The sequence below is a fragment of the Anopheles stephensi genome, chromosome 2 (genome assembly GCF_013141755.1).
Source record: "Anopheles stephensi strain Indian chromosome 2, UCI_ANSTEP_V1.0, whole genome shotgun sequence".
NCBI lineage: Eukaryota > Metazoa > Arthropoda > Insecta > Diptera > Culicidae > Anopheles > Anopheles stephensi.
In genome coordinates this window covers 57,305,044-57,323,538 of record NC_050202.1, presented here as the reverse complement: position 1 = coordinate 57,323,538, position 18,495 = coordinate 57,305,044, and the positions used below count along the sequence as shown (strand labels likewise).

At 47.9% G+C, this 18,495-nt stretch overlaps 6 protein-coding genes across 7 annotated transcripts; 4 read left to right on the top strand and 2 right to left on the bottom strand.

Moving 5' to 3' along the window:
* Positions 1-392: 392 nt before the first annotated feature.
* LOC118503015 (endoplasmic reticulum chaperone BiP) lies at positions 393-5,121 on the bottom strand. 2 transcript variants are annotated; one of them, XM_036035838.1, is made up of 2 exons: positions 4,933-5,121; positions 393-3,688 (listed from the first exon to the last, which is right to left on the bottom strand). In XM_036035838.1, exon 2 carries the CDS (start codon positions 3,674-3,676, stop codon positions 1,694-1,696), a length of 1,983 nt encoding a protein of 660 aa, XP_035891731.1. In that variant the 5' UTR covers positions 3,677-3,688; positions 4,933-5,121; the 3' UTR covers positions 393-1,693. The 2 variants fall into 2 exon arrangements, with proteins under 2 accessions (XP_035891731.1, XP_035891732.1); XM_036035839.1 differs by lacking the exon at positions 4,933-5,121 and adding an exon at positions 4,373-4,527.
* Positions 5,122-5,464: 343 nt separating this feature from the next.
* Positions 5,465-6,180, top strand: LOC118503019 (mediator of RNA polymerase II transcription subunit 22). The gene is made up of 2 exons (XM_036035842.1): positions 5,465-5,742; positions 5,805-6,180. The coding sequence occupies exons 1-2, from the start codon at positions 5,646-5,648 to the stop codon at positions 6,122-6,124; spliced, it is 417 nt and encodes a 138-aa protein (XP_035891735.1). The 5' UTR covers positions 5,465-5,645; the 3' UTR covers positions 6,125-6,180.
* Positions 6,114-8,265, bottom strand: LOC118503016 (WD repeat-containing protein 46). Its single transcript, XM_036035840.1, has 2 exons — positions 8,029-8,265; positions 6,114-7,958 (listed from the first exon to the last, which is right to left on the bottom strand). The coding sequence occupies exons 1-2, from the start codon at positions 8,029-8,031 to the stop codon at positions 6,171-6,173; spliced, it is 1,791 nt and encodes a 596-aa protein (XP_035891733.1). The 5' UTR covers positions 8,032-8,265; the 3' UTR covers positions 6,114-6,170.
* A 160-nt stretch (positions 8,266-8,425) lies between these two features.
* Positions 8,426-12,658, top strand: LOC118503017 (DNA-binding protein K10-like). Its single transcript, XM_036035841.1, has 3 exons — positions 8,426-9,747; positions 9,947-10,329; positions 10,390-12,658. Coding segments are annotated over exons 1-3 (1,467 nt in total). The 5' UTR covers positions 8,426-8,664; the 3' UTR covers positions 10,391-12,658.
* A 543-nt stretch (positions 12,659-13,201) lies between these two features.
* Positions 13,202-17,110, top strand: LOC118503010 (6-phosphogluconate dehydrogenase, decarboxylating). The gene is made up of 5 exons (XM_036035826.1): positions 13,202-13,401; positions 14,311-14,419; positions 14,904-15,018; positions 15,593-15,837; positions 15,901-17,110. The coding sequence occupies exons 1-5, from the start codon at positions 13,205-13,207 to the stop codon at positions 16,867-16,869; spliced, it is 1,635 nt and encodes a 544-aa protein (XP_035891719.1). The 5' UTR covers positions 13,202-13,204; the 3' UTR covers positions 16,870-17,110.
* A 308-nt stretch (positions 17,111-17,418) lies between these two features.
* On the top strand, positions 17,419-18,470 carry LOC118503013 (protein bcn92). The gene is made up of 3 exons (XM_036035831.1): positions 17,419-17,616; positions 17,687-17,807; positions 18,061-18,470. The coding sequence occupies exons 1-3, from the start codon at positions 17,528-17,530 to the stop codon at positions 18,112-18,114; spliced, it is 264 nt and encodes an 87-aa protein (XP_035891724.1). The 5' UTR covers positions 17,419-17,527; the 3' UTR covers positions 18,115-18,470.
* The last annotated feature ends 25 nt before the right edge of the window (positions 18,471-18,495 follow it).

Genomic DNA, 18,495 nt, shown 5'->3' with positions numbered 1-18,495 from the left:
TCACCGACCGAGATGAGGAAACGGCACATAGAGACTAATGGGTCACGCGAACCGAACGAGTTCCGGGGATTGATAGCATTGCCCGAGCTGAAGTCAGTAGGGGCTCGTCGATCGGCTAAAGGTGATGGAGACGCACTTGTCGTAGAATTGAATCAGATCGTTTCGCTTGTACCAGGAGTCGAACTTATAGAGTGAGGCTTGTAGCAGTGGATGGTCGATGGCGACATGACAGAAAGCTATCATCAGGAAGCACCTTCAGTTCAGTGGACAGAGTCCTTATCTCAGAGCATGTTTCCTCGCTAGCTTCGATTAGCTCCATGGGAGAACCTTGAAGCAGGATTTCTTTCATTCAGTAGGCCACGAGATCGACACACAGGAAAAAAGGCCAAATCTTCTGTAGTTTTTTGTTTCTGTTTTTATTCTTTCTCTTCCTTACATATTTAAGTTCAGTCGATGGATGAGAAACAATGAAACGAACTGAAACGGAACTGTTGTGTACAGGCGCGCACTACCTGCTGCTGCTGCTGCTGCTGGCTCTAATCTGAATGAAGGAACGTGCGCGTTATACCAAACGTTAGATCTTCGAAACTAATCCCGCGAATCCTGAAGAAATCACACTAATTGTTACCCTCTACGTTTAGCTGTTGTTTTACTCCGCTTTTCTACATGCTCTATGCTCGACTTCTTACTATTTGTGGCAATAGAGAGAGAGGGAGGTGTGTGGAAGGTACAATTTACTTTAAATATTAAACACAATAATGAAAGTCTCTCTCTCGAGCGGTGATGGGGGGAATGGATAAAACGAGACGAACTTTTCCGCTTTTCTTCCCAAAAGCAGCTAGCGCCATCTATCGGCCGGGCGAAGAATGAGCGCCAATTTTAAAAGCGGGTTGCTGAGAATGAGTGGAAGGTTTCTGTTTTTCTGTTTCGTTTGCATCATTTCTCGCTCCCTGGTGAGAGGAGGTGGCGCAGCAGCAATTCTACCCCTACGGTTTGCACGAATGGAACGACGATTTAGAACTAACGCCTCCGTTTCTCTCTCTATGGACAGCCGGAAGACCATCCTCCTCCTCGGAAAACACACACCCTCCTCCCCCTCCTAATTCTTCTCACAGTTCGCTTGTTTGCCCGCAAAGGCAAAGGTGTGGGGGATGTCCTCCTCTGCACTCTGCTCGCTCAATAAATTAAAACGTAAAGGACGTGCAAAATCGATCTACAACGCGCAGCGCAAATGCTTCACGGACACATAATAGTATTTGTCAAACAAACAAAAACAATTAAACAAACAAAAAATCTCGCGCAACCATCATCATTACTACTAAAACTCCTTCGCTCTGGCTCTTGCTGTTTCTTGCTTTTCTTTTGATGGGGGGCGGGGGGAAGGATGGAACGAGTATCACTCATCTAGAAAATAAGATGAGACTCCGAGAAATCGTTACCCCACACACCACCACGCTCGCTCCTGCTTTCCTTTTCCCCCCCTCGCGGTGGTTGTACGCACTGCGCCCTCCACAATCACGCGTGGGGTTGGGTTAATGACGTGAGGTGTGTGTGTGTGTGTGTTGACTACTTGTGGTGGTTCGACCGTTCAAAAGGACGACAATGGATGAAAGGCGATTTGAATTTGCACTTTCCTTCCAACGGGAAGAAAATGCTTTGTTTGTGTGAGTGTGTCGTTGACGAGGTCCATCACTTACAGCTCATCCTTCAGCTCGTCGTCATCGTCACCGCCGGCCGTCGGTGGTGGCGCACCGCCACTGCTCGCGTACAGCTTGGCAATGATCGGCTGCACAATGTCCTCCAGCTCCTTCTTCTGCTTCTTGTACTCCTCCGCTTCGGTGTCCTGGTTCTCGTCCAGCCACTTGATCTTCTCGTCGATCGCTTCCTCCATCTTGGCCTTATCGTCGTCGGACACGCTCGCGCCGAGCTTATCCTTCGAGCTGAGCTGGTTCTTCAGGCTGTACGCGTAGCTTTCCAGCTCGTTGCGGGCCTCGACGCGCTCCTTCAGCTTCTTGTCGTCGTCCGCGAACCGCTCCGCATCCTTAATCATCCGCTCGATGTCGTCCGGCGTCAGACGGTTCTGGTCGTTGGTGATGACGATCTTTTCCCGGTTGCCCGTACCCTTATCCTCGGCCGACACCTGCAGAATACCGTTCGCGTCGATCTCGAACGACACCTCAATCTGCGGGATGCCGCGCGGTGCCGGTGGAATACCGGTCAGATCGAACTTGCCGAGCAGATGGTTGTCCTTGGTCATCGGACGCTCGCCCTCGTACACCTGGATCGTGACGGTGTGCTGGTTGTCCGAGGCGGTCGAGAAGATTTGCGACTTCTTCGTCGGGATGACGGTGTTGCGCGGGATCAGCTTCGTCATCACACCGCCGACCGTCTCAATGCCCATCGTGAGCGGGTTGACGTCGAGCAGCACGATCGCATCCGTGTCCTGTTCGCCCGAAAGCACGCCGGCCTGTACGGCGGCACCGTAGGCGACGGCCTCGTCGGGGTTAATACCGCGGGACGGTTCCTTGCCGTTGAAGAACTCCTTCACCAGCTGCTGCACCTTCGGGATACGGGTCGAACCACCGACCAGCACAATCTCGTCCACATCGTTCTTGGTCATGTCGGCATCCTCCAGCACCTTGTGCACCGGCTTCATCGTCGACCGGAACAGGTCCATGTTCAGCTCCTCGAACTTGGCACGGGTCAGCGTCTCGCTGAAGTCATCGCCCTCGAAGAACGATTCGATTTCAATGCGCACCTGGTGGCTGGCCGACAGCGCACGCTTCGCCTTCTCCACCTCACGACGCAGCTTCTGTACCGCACGGTTGTCCTTGCGAATGTCCTTGCCCTTCTTCTTCTTGTACATCTTGATGAAGTGGTCCATCACGCGCTGATCAAAGTCCTCGCCGCCCAGATGCGTGTCACCGTTGGTGGCCACCACCTCGAACACACCGTTGTCAATGGTCAGCAGCGACACGTCGAAGGTACCACCGCCCAGATCGAACACGAGCACGTTCTTCTCGCCATCCTTCTTGTCCAGCCCGTATGCAATAGCGGCAGCGGTCGGTTCGTTGATGATGCGCATCACCACCAGGCCAGCGATCGTTCCGGCATCCTTCGTCGCCTGACGCTGAGCATCGTTAAAGTAGGCCGGTACCGTGACGACGGCGTGCGTAACCTTCTTGCCCAGATACGCTTCGGCCGTTTCCTTCATCTTGCCCAGCACCATGGCGGAGATTTCCTCCGGTGCGAACACCTTATCGCCCTGCCCGGTGGACACCTTGATGTGTGGCTTCGAGTTCTTCTCAATCACCTTGAACGGCAACAGCTTGATGTCGTGCTGGACGGTATGATCCGTGAACTCACGGCCAATCAAACGCTTCGCATCGAACACGGTGTTTTCGGGGTTCGTCGTCAGCTGATTCTTGGCGGCATCACCGATGAGACGCTCGCCATCGGCGGTAAATGCCACGTACGAGGGCGTAATACGGTTACCCTGATCGTTGGCAATGATTTCTACGCGTCCGTTCTTGTACACACCGACGCAGGAGTACGTGGTGCCGAGATCGATACCGACCACCGTGCCGATATCCTTATCCTTTTCCTTCTTTTCCTCCGCCGAACAGGCCAACACGGCCAGTACGACCACCAGGGCCGATTGCGTTAATAGCTTCATTGTTGTACTGTTCTGTTAAGGATAGGGAAAAAACCATCGGAAAGGAACATATAGTTAGCAACGGTTGCTTAAACACTCAAAAAAAAAACATGCGAATGTGAAGAAGAAACGGTGCTTATATTCATAGCCTACTTGAAAGCGAAACACGTGTCCCTACTAAAGCGAACTGAAAAACGGGCGAATTTAATAAAAAAAAACAAAAACTTGCACATCTTAATAAAGAGAGCTGAGAAAAAGTGGGGAAGAAGTAGTTGCCCCCAAAGATTTAGACAGTTAGGATAATTCATCCCATGCCACATAATCAATCCAACATCCGCCATAAGGCCACGTCAGTTCGAGCAGACCCATTGAAGCCAGCCGTACGCAATCAAGCAAGCCACTTCCATTACATGTTTTACGCCGAAGTAAGCATAGAATTACGAAGACTCCACTGGAATATTTGGGTCATTTCACTGTTTAACATAAAAATCACGTCATCTTCCTCCGACACAGACAATTCAAAATTGGAAAACAACCGTTATGTCTGTTGACCTCATTAAACCACAAGCGCCCGTCGTTTCCATATAACGCCGGCACACACAACTGTACTGTGGTTCTTCTATAGCAACGCATCCAAAGCGTTGTTTAATATTCTGAAACACATTCGTTTATCCACTAACTAAGCTTCCTACTTTGAACAATTTCTAGAAAACTCACTTAAATCAACCTTGATTGCTGGCGCTCTCTCCCGTCCACAAAGGTACCCAACTTTCTACCGCAACGACTGAAATAGAACTAACAGAAGAAGCGTCTTCTATCCCCAACGGCTAGTCCTGCTCCAATTCGGAAAGAACACGTCAACCTTTCGTTGCGTACTACCTATCTTTTTCACCCATTCGTGCTGTCGGGACAAGCGGGATTTGCGTCTCTTTCGCACAGCGTCTCGCCTGCTTCCGACCCATCCGAGAAACCGTACGGAAAATGGCCCGCCTAAAGCTACCATTTTTCGCATATCAGCCTCTTCTTCCTACCTACTTCCTCCGCGCATAACCCACAAATTCTAGAATGTTCCGTTTGCCCGGCCACAATTCTTAGCACCACCAACGAAAATGTCCTGTTTGGGGTGTCACACACATGATTTACAGCAGCTTTTGCCGCTAAACCTACACAATCACGCTTTTTTCGCTAACCATTCGCAACACCTCGCTCGCTACCGGCACCTTACAACCGCAATGATGCTTGCCGAAGCACACGAAAAATTGCCACTTTTAACTTACTTTACGAGTTTTGTTGCTTCAATCTAACACACGCACAAAGGAAATTCACCAACCCAACGGGACTTTTACACCCAGTAACAACTTCTAATCACCGGTTTCTGATGCACGTTCCCAACCAGATTTTGTGCTTGTCGTTTCTCTATTGCTGAACTGGAAATGATCGACCTGTGCTACCATTCGCCCAGGCTTTATTGTTCCTAAAGTACACGTCAACCTTAAAGCCGACGGGCCTCACGCACACCAGCACAGCCCGATTGCATGACGTGTTTCGTTAAGCTGGAGGGGGAAAGGTTGACGTTTTCGTTCAGGTTGTTGCGGTTTCGTTAAGAATGCACCAAATTTTGGATTCCTTTCCATTTTCCAGTTGTGCAAAAGAACCTAAATTGACCTTTTATTTGTTTTTTTTTTCGTTGTTTATAATTATCACCATCTGGCTGAAAAATGAAATTCAAATTTTTTCCCGTTGTTCCATCTAGCCGGCAATTTGTGTGCCCATGCAGCATACATTTTGACAGTTCTGGGGCTCTCGTCGCTTCGTTGTGTTCGCTTTCTTCAGCGGAGTTTGTTTGCCGTGCTAAAACGTAAACAACTGACGAAACTTGGTGGTGTTTTAGCTCATCCCGTGGAAAACTATCCTCGATCAGCGTTTACCATCTCCTCGGCTGCAAGCAAACAAACAATTTCTTTACCTACGCATCCGCCACCGCCTCAAAATGCAACGCAATCTAACCCAATCGAAGGAAGCCCTGCTGAAATCCTACAATTCCCGGCTGAAAGAAGACATTCGGAGTATGCGAGAAAATTTCGAAGGTAAGCGTTGATCAGTCAATTGCATGTATTTCTTTCGCTATATTTTCCTGGCATCGTTTTAGAAATCATCCGACTCGCTAAAGGTGAAAATGACACACAATTATCAAAGATAACGCAATGCGAGCAGGACACGTATGAAACACAGGTCCGAGCGGCAAACATTGTACGGGCTGGCGAATCGCTCATGAAGCTGGTGTCCGATATCAAACAGTACCTTATCCTGAACGACTTCCATTCGGTCAATGAGGCAATCTGCAGCAACTCGACGCTCTACCGTACCACGCAGATCGACCGGGACAACAAGCTGATGGCCGTCCGGGACGATATGGCGGCGGATCTGTACGATCTCGAGGAAGAGTACTACACAAGCATTTACAAGTGATCTGATAGCTTTATTTTCATTTATAATATACAACAGTAGAGCGTGGTCAATGTGCAGCTTTCTTCTTTTTCTTTGTACTGAAACGATCCAGAACGCTTTTCGTCTCCAATGGTATGAAATCGAGCGATTCCGCTGGCTTTTCCTCTTCCGCCAACAGCTTATCCTTTATCTCGCGCAGCTCATTGGCTGCCTCACGGAACCGGAACTCCTTCACGTTTCGTTTGATCTGAACAAGCTTGGCTTTCGATACGCCATTGCGCTTGCGCGGCTCAAAGTCTATCCTTGGCGGTTTTAGGGTTAATAGTTTCACCTTCTGCTCTAGTCGGGCTTTAGCGGACGGTACATCCACCTCGTCGATTTGCGTCGGATTAAGTGAAATAAATTCGGCAGGAATCTTCTCCAGCAATTTGTGCACCTCCTCCTCTTGCCGCTGCGAACGCGACTGGTAAGGATTGGCCTCGAATGTGTCAAAGTTGGGCTCGCCCGAACCAGGAACAATCAACGATACAAAGCCTTTGGCAGTTCCAACCCCGAGGATATCTTCATACGGACAGAATCTGATGCTAGATATCGGTCCATTCGTGCGGTGTCTGATGTATGGCTTCATTTGGTCTTCGCTGGAACTGTTATCCCGCCGATAAACCTCACACACGTTGCCCATCGACAGAGCCAACAGCCCGCGCTGCGACAACTCCAGCTCGGAGGCCGCCGTATTGATGTGATACGTTTCGAGCGGACCTTCTAGCTGCCGTATGTCCCATATTTTTACTTTGCGATCCAACCCGGCCGTTGCCATGTGCATTCCACTCGGATCGATCGAGATTCCCGTCAACGGTACCGGATGGCAAAGCATTTTGGCCAGCGGATCCCGAACCATCGGTGACCACATCGATACAACACCCTTCGAGCCGCCGATGCACGTTACCGCGTTCCAAGGGTTTTGGGCCATTGCCAAAATCTTCCCCATTCTGGTGTTGTAGTTGCCAACCGATTCGCCAATCGATACGTCCATCCACGATAGAAACCCATTCTCACCGGCACTGTTCAGCAAAAAGTGATACGGCAGATACTCCAAACGTACGCTCCTGTGCATCGTCTTGATGCAGTGGATTTCCGTCCCTTTATGATCGTACACGTGTACCCAGTTCTTCTGCGCCACGGCGTACATAGTTTGGTTCATCAGCCACGTAACGTCGTGCACCGATTCCATCACATTCATCTCGCACAGCAGCTTCTTGCGCACCCAATCGAATGCAGCGACGTGGCCACGCTTTCCACCCAGCAGCAAATATCTACCGTTTTTCGTGTACCGCGTACGGTACGGGCCAAAGTCAAGCGATATGTTGAAGTGTTTCGTTGCTGTCGTTATGTCCACATTGTCCACTATTTCTCGCTGCGTGATGTTGGTGGTGCTATCGCCTTCGTCCGCCTCGAGATAACCCTCCTCCTCGTGCAGCAACACTTCTGCCCGAGCTGCCTGCTGTACGGCAAACTCAATATTAATATCCTTGCGCTTTTCATTGATCTTGTGGAATCGGGATTTCACGCCGCCCAAATTCATGGTTTCGCCCCGCGAATGGCGCATCAGCGCGGCAGGATCGATCGGAATGGCGAGCGCCTTTTCATTCTTCTTCGGTCTGAGCGATTCATTTCGTCCGAAAGCATTATTGCGCTTCTTTTTCTGAAATATTCGGCCAGGTGCTGCTTTATCGCCCGGTTCCGATTTCACTTCCCGTTTTGTGTTCGGTTCGGGAAGGGCAGCTTCCTTGTGGATCTCTTCAGGTTTTTTTGGGGTCTTCGGTGCTTTACTCTCAGTGAAATAACGTTTTTTCACCTGGAATAATGAATCGAACGATGTGTTCAGTACTTTGGCAGTTCAATATACAATTGCAAGCATAAATTACCATCTTGTACGCTCGTAAAAATACTTAAGAATTGTAACAAAATGTTTTCACAAAACCACTTAACACGATGAAAACAATGCGGCACATACCATGCTTTCCAGTTGTTCTAAAAAAGCAAAACGTCAACGTTTGGCCACAATCCGAATGACATTACTTTTAGTACAATACATAAATTCGTTTCGATTCTCCAGAAATAAAGTTAGTAAATTATTTGTTTAACTAAAATCACCTCCAGTTTTTGTGCTTTTCTATAATCCAACTCTTCTGACCATGGACATTGGGGCCACAGAAAACCGGCAGAATGTTATTTGTTTGCTTGGCCCAGGCAAACTCGGCCTATTTCTAGAATTGTCATCGGTTTTAGTACAATCATCTGTCAAAAGAAAAAAAAAAACGCAGATGAAAAGGAATCAAAGCAAGCTGCAGCACAGTTGAGTTTTTTCCGGAAAAGAGCAAAGGAAATTTTTGTTCCGTGAATAGTGTGAAAAGACGGCGTTCAAAGGCCCAGACTATTACTTACAGAGTGGAGCAGAAAAACCTCGCCAAAACTCTTAGCCCAGTTCTTTGCTCGTAGTGCATCAACTGAGTTGGTGTGTCGCGGGTGCGAAAAACGGTGTACGAAAAACGATGTAAATAATGGTCTCCAACAAACCACCGACCAGCGAAGGAAACAAACGCACGGGCAATCAAATGGCGAACCGGCCGCGATTTAAGCAGGGCATGATGAACAAGCAGCAGTACAACCCGATGATGAACAATATGCGGAACATGAGCGCAATGTTCAACGCTAATCAGCTTGGCGATGATCCCGGCTTTGTCGATTTCAACGATGACTCAGTGGCATCCAATACGAACGGAACAGGTAACAGCATCGGTGGACCAAACGCTTCCGGCTCGAACGTTTCGGATGGGGGCAACAAGTCTGGTGCTCCATTTGCCAATGGTAATCGACGTATGAATCCACCGATGAAGCGCCCAATGAAGAACGGTGGAGGAGCGCCGGGAGGAGGAATGCGGAACCGTATGAACGGTGGAGCGAACGGAATGCCTAACTGGGGGGGTCATCCGATGCCTCCGCCAAATATGTTTCCGGGTCCGCCTGCACCGGTCGGTGGACGGCGAGGTCCGATGAATCCACCACCGATACCACCACCCGTTCCACCGGCTCTGTTCCGTAACGGGCCGGGTATGCGTATGCGGGGACACCAGAATGGAAGATACGGTGCTGGACCGCCCGGACCGATGTCACTGCTGTCGATGAACAGACCGCTACCTCCACCAATTCCACCAATGAACGGACGCCAGATGCCTCCACCGCCGGGTATGGGACGAATGATGCCTCCGCCTCTGCGCCACGGTTTAGATGGACCGATGCGCCGCAATATGAATGGCAGTATGCATGCGCGTGGAATGGGTGGTAAGATGGGTGGTCCCTTCGCACGGAACGGAATGGTCCCTAACGGTGGTGCGATAGGTTTGAACGGGAAGCGTGCACGCGCCAAACCGGCACAACCACCGAACAGGGAAGAATATCCACTGGACAAGCCGTGGGTGACGGCGGAAATTAGGGCGGAGCACGACAAGAAAGCTGATCTCGCGAATCGCCTGAAAGGACATCGAGATGATGCACTGTTTGCGCAGTTTAAGGAACAGCGGGATAAGTTCGTAAAGATGTATGAAGCCGCACGCCTTGAGTACATCGGGAAGCACCCGGAACAGGTAAGTTGTTTTGTACTTTACACCTAACGCGGCACTGGTTATTGTTAGTTTAGGTAGACCGATGCAGAGAAAGATTCATGTAGGTTTGTGTTCAATGCTACCATTTAAAAACGATTGTAAAGGAGACAAAACATCACTATTTCATATGAAATTGCACCAACATTGAAACACACAACATTTTGCCCACGATTCATTGCAGGACGTAGATAAAATATTAACAGCGCCTACTTGTAAAAAGGCGCGTCTCGAAAGTGTAGAAAAAGCAAATGATGCCGCAGATAGCACCGCTGCTAAACCCGAAGAAACCAGCAGCAGCAGCAGCAATGCACAGGTGGTCCCTGCAGCCTCCACTGTCATTGCTACTGATCCTTCGCCTGACTCTACGAACAGTGACACAAACGGCCACTGTGCCACTGCTTCCTCTGCTTCATCTCCTTCTGCTACAGCTCCTACCGATACCAATGATGATAGTGCTGAAACCACACCCGTTTCTTCTAGCGACGGACAATTATCAACCGAAACTGGTGCAGAAAACCCCTCTACGGTTGCCGCTGCAGTTGATAATAGTATCGCTCCCGTTTAGTAAGTGAATGTACGCGTGTTTTTTCTTCTTCTTTGTTTTAGCAAATAATAATATTACAGATGATGAACAGCTAATGATCCGTTTTTGCGATTAATGGAGAAGGCGAACATGATCCTCTAGAAAAATGCATAACTAAACATTTATCGAAACTCATAATGAAACACCGCCCCCTCTTTAGTGGGGAAGGAATGGCATTTTGAAAACCCCACCATACGGAATGGTGTGTATAGTAATTAGTAGTGTATTCGGAGTATGTAAATGAACGAAATACCGAATTTGTGTTTAATGATCGTTGCACAACGCGTTGGTTTTCTTTTGTGTTTCCCCCCCTTTTTTTTATTCGCTAGACTGACAGGGCCAAAATCCAAACTAAGCATGATGATGTTTGATTATTAGAGGGAAACAAAATAGAATCCGATAAAATTCTTTATATCCAAACGATGTAACGAGCACAGTTACTAACCTGCAGAGATAATCTTTTAACCATATATATATATACATACTGTTACACACGTTGCACATTTAGCACCAACCAAATAACCAAACTAACAACAAACCGGAAACTATCGAAACAACAACGCCTGTTTGCCAACAGCAGCAATATATCGTACAGTATAATAGATCCCACCAAATGTCTAACGATGTGTACTACAGATGCCAGATGTCTATGGAAACGTACTCTGTAATACCAATAGTTAGCTTCAGTTTGACAAACAAACAACAACTTATTACGAACGTCTCACGCATATACCAGATAATCGAGAGTAATGGCGTAAAAAGGGATATATCCTTGTGACTATTACCAAGTAATACGACTTTTAATATCTAGAAAAATCAGGTACACACTTCGTAGGCCGCAACAGTAGTAGTATTCAGACATCAGAATTGCTTGAGATGGAATTGGAAGTAAAAAAAAAACGAAAACTATCATCAGCGCAGGAAGTCGGCGGAAGTTTGTACGGATTTGTAGCAAAAATATACATATATATCAGGAAGACAGATGGCACCGTTTCTTACAACTGTCATGGCTGGTATGGTATGGAGGATCGAATTTGCAAACATGAAAAGGAACCTTCATCATAGGAACATCGTCTGAACCCCCCACTGTTTTGTGCTAGCCACCACTAACTCTACTAAAAAGAAGTACAGAGCCATGTGCCCCCGACTGAACCGCAATACAGAACCGCTGTAACTCTGTCTATATAATGCCGGCACTTACAATCCTATACAATCAATGCTAAGGGTTGAAACATATGGCAACAGAAGACGAAATGATGAGAATTATCACACTCTCGCTCGAAATATACCAGGGCAGCTAACACCACTAGCAGCTTCCACAAGCGCCCCAAACATAAAGCTAGCAGTAGTAGCGAAGGAATACTTGAAATGTTGTAATAACGGTCATTAACGTTAATCGAAAGCGTAATACATGTTCGGTTCTTATGGTTATATTCTGTCGACAACAACTGCATCACCAATAGATTGCCAACATAAATTAATTTCAATTTTATTAGATGGAAATCTTTATCCCTGGATGTTGTGCGTTGTCTTATGCTTTGCATTAAGCGGTGGTAAACATTATAATAATTGTGGGGCGATATGTTTGAAATTGATTGCTGCTTAAGTTTAGATCTTGTAGGAAAATTAGCGTTGGTGCAATATTGTGCTACACAGCTTCTGTCTTGGTTTTCCCATTCGTGTTCTATTGGGTTGTGCCAATGTTTTGCACACGCTTACTCACTCACTTTCGGTCGTTCAAGATACTTTATTCACCTGAAATAATTGTGCATCGCAGAAGAAGTATCGATAGCAATAGTCCAGCTATGTATGCGGCATTTGATTTGATTTTTTGCATTTCTAGAATGGTACGATCGCATCTGTTTAAAGAACTTGCTTTTAATGGCGCGAACGACTGATTTTAACGTGGTCCGCTTGTGTTTCTTCTATGGTTTAGCCGGTAGCGGTTTTGTGTTGCTCATTGGATTAGATTTATTTTATTTTAGCGTAGTTTTGTGTTCCCTCCCACTGGCTGGACAACGTTGAACGCCTGCAGTCCTTGGTGCTGCATCTTCTCAGGATTTGCATTATGTTACTTATTTATGGTAAAGTTAGTAAAGCAAGAAGGTAATATGTTTTAGTCAACATAGACCAAGAAACAGAAGAAAAAACACACACAGATACGGATGTAAAGTATTTGCACCTAACAATCCAGCGTGATATTGTTCTACTAACAAACAAACAAACAAACCCCTTCTTGCTCCCAATACATACACATTACTCATCGTTTACGTTGAACATTAAATAAATGGAGTAAATTTTGCCAAACGATTTCTGTTCAAATAACTCTTTCATAAACATCCCGAAATGTGTGGTTTTCATTCGTTGCGAACGGCACGAGACGCACTGTGATCATAGGCTCACGTGCGCTGGTCTCTCCCCTCAAGGACTGCGAGCCAATCTTCTGTGCCGGCTAAACGAGCGCGATTCTCGCTGTATGCGTGCGTACGCGGCTCATATCGTACGATTCGCGATTCCGCGGACACTACTACCCTTGTACCCATAAACCGGCACTGGACCACCACGCCACCATCGAACGATGATGGAACGCACAGTGGAGAAATGATGCAGTGTGATTATGGGCACATTGTTGCAGGATTATTCCAAATGTTGTTATGATACAAACATTTATTTAATAAATAAGCTATTTAATAAGTAAGCTTTTAGTGATTTTACTGCAATTTAATCTGAACCACAAAGCACTGAGTAAAGTCTTTTGTAGGTATTTAAAAGGTATGATCATTGCTCATTATTTTTGCCCACTGTGCCCGTGGAACCACATCGTCTCGGTTCGCCCCAGACCGGCGGACCGATCGAATGGCATTCGGTAGTGTGCATAGCAGCGAGAAGCAACGTTGTGCAAAGTGGTGTGCCCGATTCCCTCGCTCCAGTCGCTTTCTACCCCTGCTGTTCAACAATTCGTCGTGCCGCGCCGGGAACTTCCCAGTGATTTTCAAAATTAAATCCCTACGCCGTTTGTTGTGCACCCTGACATCGTACAAAATGTCCAGCCCGTAAGTTTTGCCGGTCGCGCTTTTGCCATGCTTGCTTGGGAGCCACAAAGGGCACATTCGGTTGCCCTGTGCAAGTCATCGTTTGACGCGTCGATCGTTTTACACCGCGTCTCTCAGCCATACGCTCGTTTTCCGTCGTCTTTACGTTTGTTTGCCAAAGTTCTTACGGTCATTAAACATTTCCCTCGAGTTCCTTGCATTGTGACCCCACAGTAAACACACCGAGACCGATGCTCATTATAGAACCGCTAGAGTGCCCGTCCCCCTTTCGATAGTTTCGCTCGGTGTGACGTATTTTGCGTGTGGATGGCATACCGGTGACGGTGGCTTCCATCTTGAAGATTTTTGTTTGCCTTTTTTTTGCTCGATGCTACTCTCTAGCGACAACAAATGGGCGCTTGATATGGCCATACACAACAGTTTCTTATCTCACTTCCGTGACTATTGTCGCGAACGAACGATTGGGTGCTTGATTAGCGTCAATGGAATGGATTGGAAGCGGCACATCCGATTTCGCGTACAACAAGGAGGTGGTACAAGAAATCGTGGCTAATTGCGGCACACCGTGTCTGCCTGTGTGCCATGTGAATGATTCATCCACAATAGGCTCACACGGCGAGACAGTGGCCACAGAGCCCACAAGCATGCACCGGACAAGGTCACCTGAATGATCAGGCGAAAGACCTTCAGACTGCGTAGCTCTACTTGCATAATACCAGCGATTAGAGGGGGGGATCGTCCAACGTCTAAAATTCGTGCAACCGCGATGATCGTGCGTCCTGTGACCTCTTGTGGAACCCACAAGCGAATGGTTGATTTAATTGGCAGTTACTCTAACACATGCACTTTTCACGATGATGATCGGCAAAATCGCGTTTGCCACTTGGCTGTTTCTTCCTCTCTTTCCAGGAAAGCTGATATTGCCCTGATCGGATTGGCCGTGATGGGCCAAAATTTGATCCTCAACATGGATTCGAAGGGTTTCGTCGTTTGCGCCTACAACCGTACCGTGGACAAGGTAAGTCATCGAAAACACAGTTTAACTCAAGATCTCAACTTTTACCAGCCTTCTTTGATCGTAACTTTCGATCCGGTGCGATTGCCTTCGAAGTTTTATGCAACGGACAAAAGCTATACACCGCAAGTTATTATGTCACATAGGACGGACAATTTTAACTTTCACCGGACGAAACGGATTTACTGAAGCGTGTGGAGCGCATAAAGTTCAACGAGTTTTGGTTGTAATTTACGATTATCACTTTATTTGTCTGGCATCGGTTGTATTGCATTTTGCAACATGTGATCCTGCTTGCTGGACGGTAACCACGTCGTCCCACGTCCTTCTCGTAACATTGAAATGACCCTATTGCGTGGGGTCACCGGTTAGCATGGAGCGGGTGACCCTCCGCCGCACGGAAGCAATCCACGCGGATTTACATAAATGGGTCGAACTGTTGTCGCACCTGTCCTTTAATCGAACCGATGGTTTCCTCTCACCGTAGGTCACCCATTTTCTGGAGAATGAAGCAAAAGGTACCAACATCATTGGGGCCACCTCACTGCAGGACATGGTGAACAAGCTGAAGAAACCGCGCAAGATCATGATGCTGGTTAAAGGTAAGCAGACCGGCGGCAAAATATAGCATGTCCCGTTGGGGCAGTAATGTCATTTGTAGGTTGTGCTACCACGCGCAATTGAACCGTTCCCTCAAAAAGCACGTCCAGATTAACGTTCTATCCAAGCGATAAGCTGCCCGTTCGGCTTTTTGTCTGCCGCTTATGCTTCCCGTCGAACTACTGGTGGAAGGCAATAAGTGAAAGCCAGCTCCCTCGGCGGTGACCTTTTGCGCGCTAGGCTTGCCTGTTGCGCGTTCTCGCCTCGCTACACTGGCGGCGGCGTCCCTGAGCATTGATCTTGAAATCTTATGAAGTGTCGCGGTTAACGATGGAGGAAACAATCGTACACAATCGCCAGCTAAACGAGTGGCGCGAGTGAAAAAGAGATCGATTATCCGCCGGTGGGACCTCTAGTGGATTAGGGGCAGACGCGTAGATCGCACGTTCTAGATCTGTTGGTCATGTGACGCTTGTAGATTGGACAGCGTTTGGGGGATGTTAGTTTCAGAGCATTGGACGCTTGAAGTCCAAGAAGTTGAAGTGAAGTTAAGTATTTCTTTAAACCTTATTTCAGCTGGCAGTGCTGTAGATGATTTCATCAACCAGCTGCTTCCGTTGATCGAGAAGGGCGACGTGATCATTGACGGAGGTAACTCGGAACACCAGGACTCGGCCCGCCGCTATGAGGAGCTTAAGGCCAAGGGTATCCTGTACGTGGGTTCGGGCGTGAGTGGTGGAGAGGAAGGCGCACGCTATGGACCTTCCCTCATGCCCGGTGGACATCCCGATGCTTGGCCGTTGATTAAGGACATCTTCCAGGTGAGTGGAGCTTGCGAGTCGAGTATGGATCATGTTGATTCTAGCTCTGCTACTCTCCCGTAGGCAATTTGCGCCAAATCGAATGGCGATCCGTGCTGCGAATGGGTCGGCGAAGGAGGTGCCGGTCACTTTGTGAAGATGGTCCACAACGGCATCGAGTACGGTGACATGCAGCTGATCTGCGAAGCGTACCATCTGATGCTGGCGCTCGGCATGTCGCAGAAGGAGATGGCACAGGAGTTCGACGAATGGAACAAGGGTGTGCTGGATTCGTTCCTGATCGAAATTACGCGCGACATTCTTAACTACCGCGACGACGAGGGTTACCTGCTGGAGCGCATTCGTGATACGGCCGGACAGAAGGGAACGGGCAAGTGGACGGCCATTGCCGCACTCCACCATGGCGTACCGGTCACGCTGATCGGTGAAGCAGTATTTTCGCGCTGCTTGTCCGCCCTGAAGGAGGAGCGTGCCCGTGCCAGCAAACAACTCGCCGGCCCCAGCACCAAACCGTCCGTCGCGGATCGCAAACAATTCCTGACACACATCCGCAATGCGCTGTACTGCGCGAAGATCGTGTCGTACGCCCAGGGATTCATGCTGCTGCGGGAAGCGGCCGACGAGTACAAGTGGAACCTGAACTACGGTGGTATTGCGCTGATGTGGCGCGGAGGTTGCATCATTCGCAGCGTCTTCCTGGGCAACATTCGTGACGCGTTTGTGCGCAATCCGCAGCTGTCGAATCTGTTGCTGGACGATTTCTTCAAGAAAGCCATGTTGGATAACCAGCAGTCGTGGCGCGAGGTGGTTAGCCAGGCGGTGCTGTGGGGTGTACCGGTGCCTGCCCTGTCGGCGGCGCTTGCCTTCTTCGACGGGTACCGTTCGGAGCGATTGCCCGCCAACTTGCTGCAGGCTCAGCGTGACTATTTCGGTGCCCACACGTACGAGCTGCTCGGTAAGGAGGGCAAGTTCGTGCACACCAACTGGACCGGCAAGGGTGGTAACGTTTCGGCCAGTACCTATTTGGCTTAAGGGTAGGGTCGCCCAGAGGGTCGAAACGAACGATACTTAGTGGATGGGATCTCTGACCATTCGGAACGAACGCACTCTCCATTCCATCTTCTTCATAGGCTCACATCTGCTACCCGTAAAACAGTGTTTGGCTCATTAATTTCGTTGCATGCGGCGCATTTAGTGCAACAGTTTATTTATTGTTGATGTATTTTGTATCCTGTTTTCCTTTGTAATAAAAAGTGTTGAACCCAACAATCGTCTGTAGCCTAATTAGGACAGAATACGAAGGATGCTTCAACTGCTCCTTTGAACTTGATGCTCTCACTTCCATCTAGCGGCAATTAATGAAAAAGGATGATGCACCCGAACTCGAAGATGCTACAATATTCTAATGCATTTGTTGTATTGTAATTGTACATCAAAGGAATAAATTAATGAAAACAAATTCTACAATCATCACCCGCTTCAAACCGTCAACTATTTGACGGCAACTGTCAAATCTTACCCATTTGACAAGTGAAACGTCAAAAGTGCGTGCTGGGCCGGGGCTCTGTTGAAATGGTTTGTTTTGATTTACATTGCGTCAAAGAAACCGCATACTGTATCAACACAAACATTCGTGCAAGAGGTTGAGGTTCTCGAATTCATTCCATTTCTGATAATAAATTCGCCGTGTATGGCCGGACCGGGACACAAGATGAAGGTGCTATCGCTCTACAAACAGCTGCTCCGTGCGTCACAGAAGTTTGACTCGTACAACTATCGGTAGGTATATCGGGTTAACCTGCATCTGATGCACGAGCATCGATTACGAATCGTGTTGTGTTTATTACAGGATGTACGCCCTACGACGGATCCGTGATGCATTTAGAGACAACAAAGCACTGACCGACGGTGCGACCATTGCCAGCGAGCTATCGTACGCACAGAAAAATCTCGATATCATCAAACGACAGGTGAGTGCGATAGTTGGGCCTGCTCCGATGGTTATCAGCTGGTATTTTGAGGTTATGATTGCGATGGGCCGGAATAATATGATGTAATATTCGTGTAATGTGTTAAACGAAGGGGAATGGTTGTGTTCATATGCAAGAACAGTGCCTTTTTCTCTGCAATACCAACACGTGAACGATTTAGCGGCTTCAGCTTAAAAGAATTCTCCTTTTCTCTTCTTTACATGACGCGATTTCTGCCGACGGCCACACACAGACCATAGTTGGACAGTTGTACGGAGCACGGGATAAGCTAGTGATAGAGAAGTAAGCCCCAGTCGACATTTAACAAACTCGTACCGGAACGCTGTAGTGCTAGCAGTAACCCCGTCGAAAATGCTGCCTAATGCTTTAACAACATGAAAAAAATGGGAAAGAAAAACCAGGGGCAGAGTCTTTACGTTGCATGCAGATACGCTTTGGAAATGTGTTCGACGCTTGACTTTACGCAAAATGAGATGGGCCAGCGCAAAAAGCCATAATCATAACAACGGGAGCGATGGAACAAATGTGTAGCAAAAGACAGCGAAAGAAGCCGTTACTGTACTACAAATACATGTTGTGTAACTAATTACAATCGTTAAAGATAGTTTCGTGAGAATATAATGGATTAAAATAGACAGTAAATGGTTCTTTTATTTTAGCATTCATT

What these genes read in the sequence shown, in the direction of transcription:
- LOC118503013 (XM_036035831.1), top strand. Translation starts at nt 17,528, where the DNA reads ATGGCCGGACCGGGACACAAGATGAAGGTGCTATCGCTCTACAAACAG. An exon ending in TTTGACTCGTACAACTATCG is followed by an intron (nt 17,617 to 17,686) that starts GTAGGTATATCG and finishes TGTTTATTACAG; the next exon opens with GATGTACGCCCTACGACGGA. An exon ending in TCGATATCATCAAACGACAG is followed by an intron (nt 17,808 to 18,060) that starts GTGAGTGCGATA and finishes GGCCACACACAG; the next exon opens with ACCATAGTTGGACAGTTGTA.
- LOC118503015 (XM_036035838.1), bottom strand. Translation starts at nt 3,676, where the DNA reads ATGAAGCTATTAACGCAATCGGCCCTGGTGGTCGTACTGGCCGTGTTG.
- LOC118503017 (XM_036035841.1), top strand. Translation starts at nt 8,665, where the DNA reads ATGGTCTCCAACAAACCACCGACCAGCGAAGGAAACAAACGCACGGGC. An exon ending in TCGGGAAGCACCCGGAACAG is followed by an intron (nt 9,748 to 9,946) that starts GTAAGTTGTTTT and finishes GATTCATTGCAG; the next exon opens with GACGTAGATAAAATATTAAC.
- LOC118503019 (XM_036035842.1), top strand. Translation starts at nt 5,646, where the DNA reads ATGCAACGCAATCTAACCCAATCGAAGGAAGCCCTGCTGAAATCCTAC. An exon ending in TATGCGAGAAAATTTCGAAG is followed by an intron (nt 5,743 to 5,804) that starts GTAAGCGTTGAT and finishes GCATCGTTTTAG; the next exon opens with AAATCATCCGACTCGCTAAA.
- LOC118503010 (XM_036035826.1), top strand. Translation starts at nt 13,205, where the DNA reads ATGGCATTCGGTAGTGTGCATAGCAGCGAGAAGCAACGTTGTGCAAAG. An exon ending in TCGTACAAAATGTCCAGCCC is followed by an intron (nt 13,402 to 14,310) that starts GTAAGTTTTGCC and finishes CTCTCTTTCCAG; the next exon opens with GAAAGCTGATATTGCCCTGA. An exon ending in GATCATGATGCTGGTTAAAG is followed by an intron (nt 15,019 to 15,592) that starts GTAAGCAGACCG and finishes ACCTTATTTCAG; the next exon opens with CTGGCAGTGCTGTAGATGAT.